This window comes from Leucopleurus acutus (assembly GCF_964270905.1).
Source record: "Leucopleurus acutus genome assembly, chromosome: 3".
Lineage (NCBI taxonomy): Eukaryota > Metazoa > Chordata > Mammalia > Artiodactyla > Delphinidae > Leucopleurus > Leucopleurus acutus.
In genome coordinates, this window is record NC_139145.1 from 12,475,190 (window position 1) to 12,478,068 (window position 2,879).

The following is a 2,879-nucleotide window of genomic DNA, read 5'->3' on the forward strand; positions in this document are numbered from 1 at the left end:
AGGCAGGCCTCCGGTGACCTCACATCTCAGCCCACACGCGCGGCAACATACTAACTAGTATGATGGGTGCAGTCACCATACCGGGTGCTTCAGACACACCAACTCATTTCGTTCTCACCATCACCCTATGAGATCGGTACAACTGTCCCCACCTTAACATGTCCCCACCCCCTCATGGGGGTCCCTGAGGGTCAGAGGGGTAGGTATGGGGGTTGGGAGGCCAAGGAAGGAGGGCTGGGGGGTGGCCCTACCCTACTCGCAGGTATCCAGGCACCGTCTTGGTTTTCCCACTCAGCCGGACGTCAAAGACAGCTGTGTCCGCAAGCCCCAAGGGCACCAGCTTCACACACATGCGTTTCTTCTTGGACACGGAGGCCTCTGGGAGTGAGGGACAGGGGAATGAGAAAAGGGGAGAAGCAGGAAAGGGGTCCAAAGATGGCTCCAGGAGAATGCTCGCCAAGGTGCTGTTTAAGGCAGCCATCTGGATGGAGCTGGGTCAGCGGTTACATCATGAATGGTAAAGCCATAGGAGGGGAATCCATGAAGCTTTTAGGAGCCACTGGGGCAGGCTCATCTTTGGTGACATGGAGGAGCATTCATGGGGCGGCCATGGGCACCACAGTGAGGGTGGGTAGCTGTGGGATCAGACAGAACTGGACACCCATCCTGGCCCTCCAAACACACTTTCCCTCAGCCCTCTAATCCCGAGGTCAGCAAACTACAACCTATGAGCCAAATCCGTTTTTGTCTGGCTCATGAGCAAAGCATGGGTTTTACATTTTTAAAGGGGTATATATTATATATATGCAACAGAAACCATCTGGGCTGGAAAGCCTAACATATTTACTACCTGGCCCTTTAAAGGAAGAGTTTGCCAAGTCCAGTACCAGTAGATATATGCTGAGAGCCAAATATAAATGACAAGACATGGAGAGGGCATGAGAGGCAGGGAGAGCCTGATGGTTAGAAAGCAGAGCAGTCGGGGCTGGGAGGGCAGCTCCAGGGTAACCGGAGCCCGTGTGCAAAAGCATGGAAGTGGAAAATAGAACTGCGCGTGGTTCAGCTTAGCTACAGTGTAAGAAGAAGGCGTAGTAGTAACAGTAATAAAACAGGTCGCATTGACTTAACACTTACTCTAGAACAGAGACTGTACCAATGGCACATTTTTACGCAGGGTGGGGTACATCGTCCCGCCCTAGATCAGGGCTCTGAGTCCTCAGCCAACACTGTCATTACCCAGTGCATCAAGGGGGCGGCCAAAATTCAAAAATCGCATGCCTGTGGTCCCTCCATTCCTTTCCTGGACCCTCCCCGCAGAGACGCGAACGTGCCCCTGACCCCCCACCCCACTCCCGCCTTCGACAGGGGACTCACTGGAGTCCAGGGGGTCGCAGACCGGGGAGAATCCCGGCGGAAGGGGGCTCTTGTCCACCAGGACCTGGATATCGACCACCACGTTCTCCTGTGGATTCTGGCGGAGGGGGGGGAGGGGATACATCGAGAATCACTCAGCAGCAGGGACCGTGTGCCTAGCATAGAGCTCAGCGAATGGACAAAGGGGAGTGGGAGGACCCCGGGGACTCCGAAGGTGAGGGCCCCTTACCTCTAGGCTGCCCAAAGGATTGAGACACAGGAAGTAGCCGGATTTCTGCCCGAAAGTCTTGCCGAAGCTGGCGGGCGCCCCCTCCACAGTGCAGGAGATCTACAGCGCGGATACGGGTCAGCGCCAGGCTCTTACCCGGCCGCAGCCGACTCTGCCCCCATTCAACCCCCGGCCCCTGGTGTCGCCGCCTCTCTCCCTGTTCGTCCCTGGTCCCCTGACATTGCTCACCGCACTGAACCCCCGCGGCGGGGGCCCCGAGGCCGACGACCAGGCCAAACCAGCCAACGGGGCCGCGTCGGCCCCGGACCCCGGATCCATCCTCCAAGCCAAGCACCGAAGGCGGGGTACGGCCTCTGACCTCCTAGCCGCAGCTGGACTTCGGAATTCGGGCAAGAGTCTGAACTACAACTCCCAGACGGCCTTGCAAGACCGGGGGCCCGGAAGCGCCGTATGAGCGTGCCGGGGAAGCCGCCGGCCAAACGCGTAGGGACAAGCAGCCACACCCTTCATGCCCACCCTCCCCTCCCCACAACCCCCCAACCCCACGGTGGGCCTTTGAGCGACGTTTGCGGAAAACTGTCTCGCTTTCTTCTCACGCCCAGTAACTTCTGCCGGAAGTCTCGCTAGCTGCAAACCAAAACTACATTCCCCAGAATTCCTTGCGGTATCAGCCTCTACTCCAGAGACACGGTCGGTGTTTCACGGAAATTTGGGGGAGAAATATGAAAAACTCGCAATTCTAGCTCCAGGAGGTCATCCGAAAGGACACTTTCATGTGTTATGCTGCGATTAGTTTAACGAAAAATACGGACCAACTTGAGCCATGAAATCTTGGTGTAACTTGAGGAATTATTCACAGATACAATTAGTTTTTTTTAAATGTTATAAAAGTATTTAGCATGGCTACGTGCTTTTACACGCCTCAGGGGGAAATATGGAAAACTAGGGAAGAGAATATTATCTACTCCTGTATATTTTCCAATTTTTTACAATATCCTGGGTTAGCCCACTGCCTGTTTTTTGTACCACCTGTGAGAAAAAAAAATAATGGTTTTTATAGTTGTGATGAAATAAAATTGTTTTTAAGGCAGGACAAAAAAACTTTTAACATAAAATTCTCTCTGCCGTTTGGGCCACTACCTGCTCCCCTTTAGCGTGCATTGTGCATCTGCATTATACGTTAACTAGATATCCTTAACACAGGAGTGCCTGCTTGAAAGAAAAGAGCTTCCGGCGCCAGGAAGGTAGCTCCTTAGGAAATAACATTTCTTTCTCA

At 53.8% G+C, this 2,879-nt stretch overlaps 1 protein-coding gene across 1 annotated transcript in view; it reads right to left on the bottom strand.

The window, feature by feature from the left end:
* Nucleotides 1–1,962, bottom strand: part of MVB12A (multivesicular body subunit 12A) — a 3,513-nt gene extending 1,551 nt beyond the window's left edge. Inside the window, 6 exon segments of the mRNA XM_082835626.1 lie at nt 169–191; nt 195–250; nt 253–378; nt 1,375–1,471; nt 1,604–1,702; nt 1,832–1,962. Coding sequence (XP_082691752.1) covers nt 169–191; nt 195–250; nt 253–378; nt 1,375–1,471; nt 1,604–1,702; nt 1,832–1,921 — 491 coding nt within the window. The 5' untranslated portion in view covers nt 1,922–1,962.
* Nucleotides 1,963–2,879: the final 917 nt, after the last annotated feature.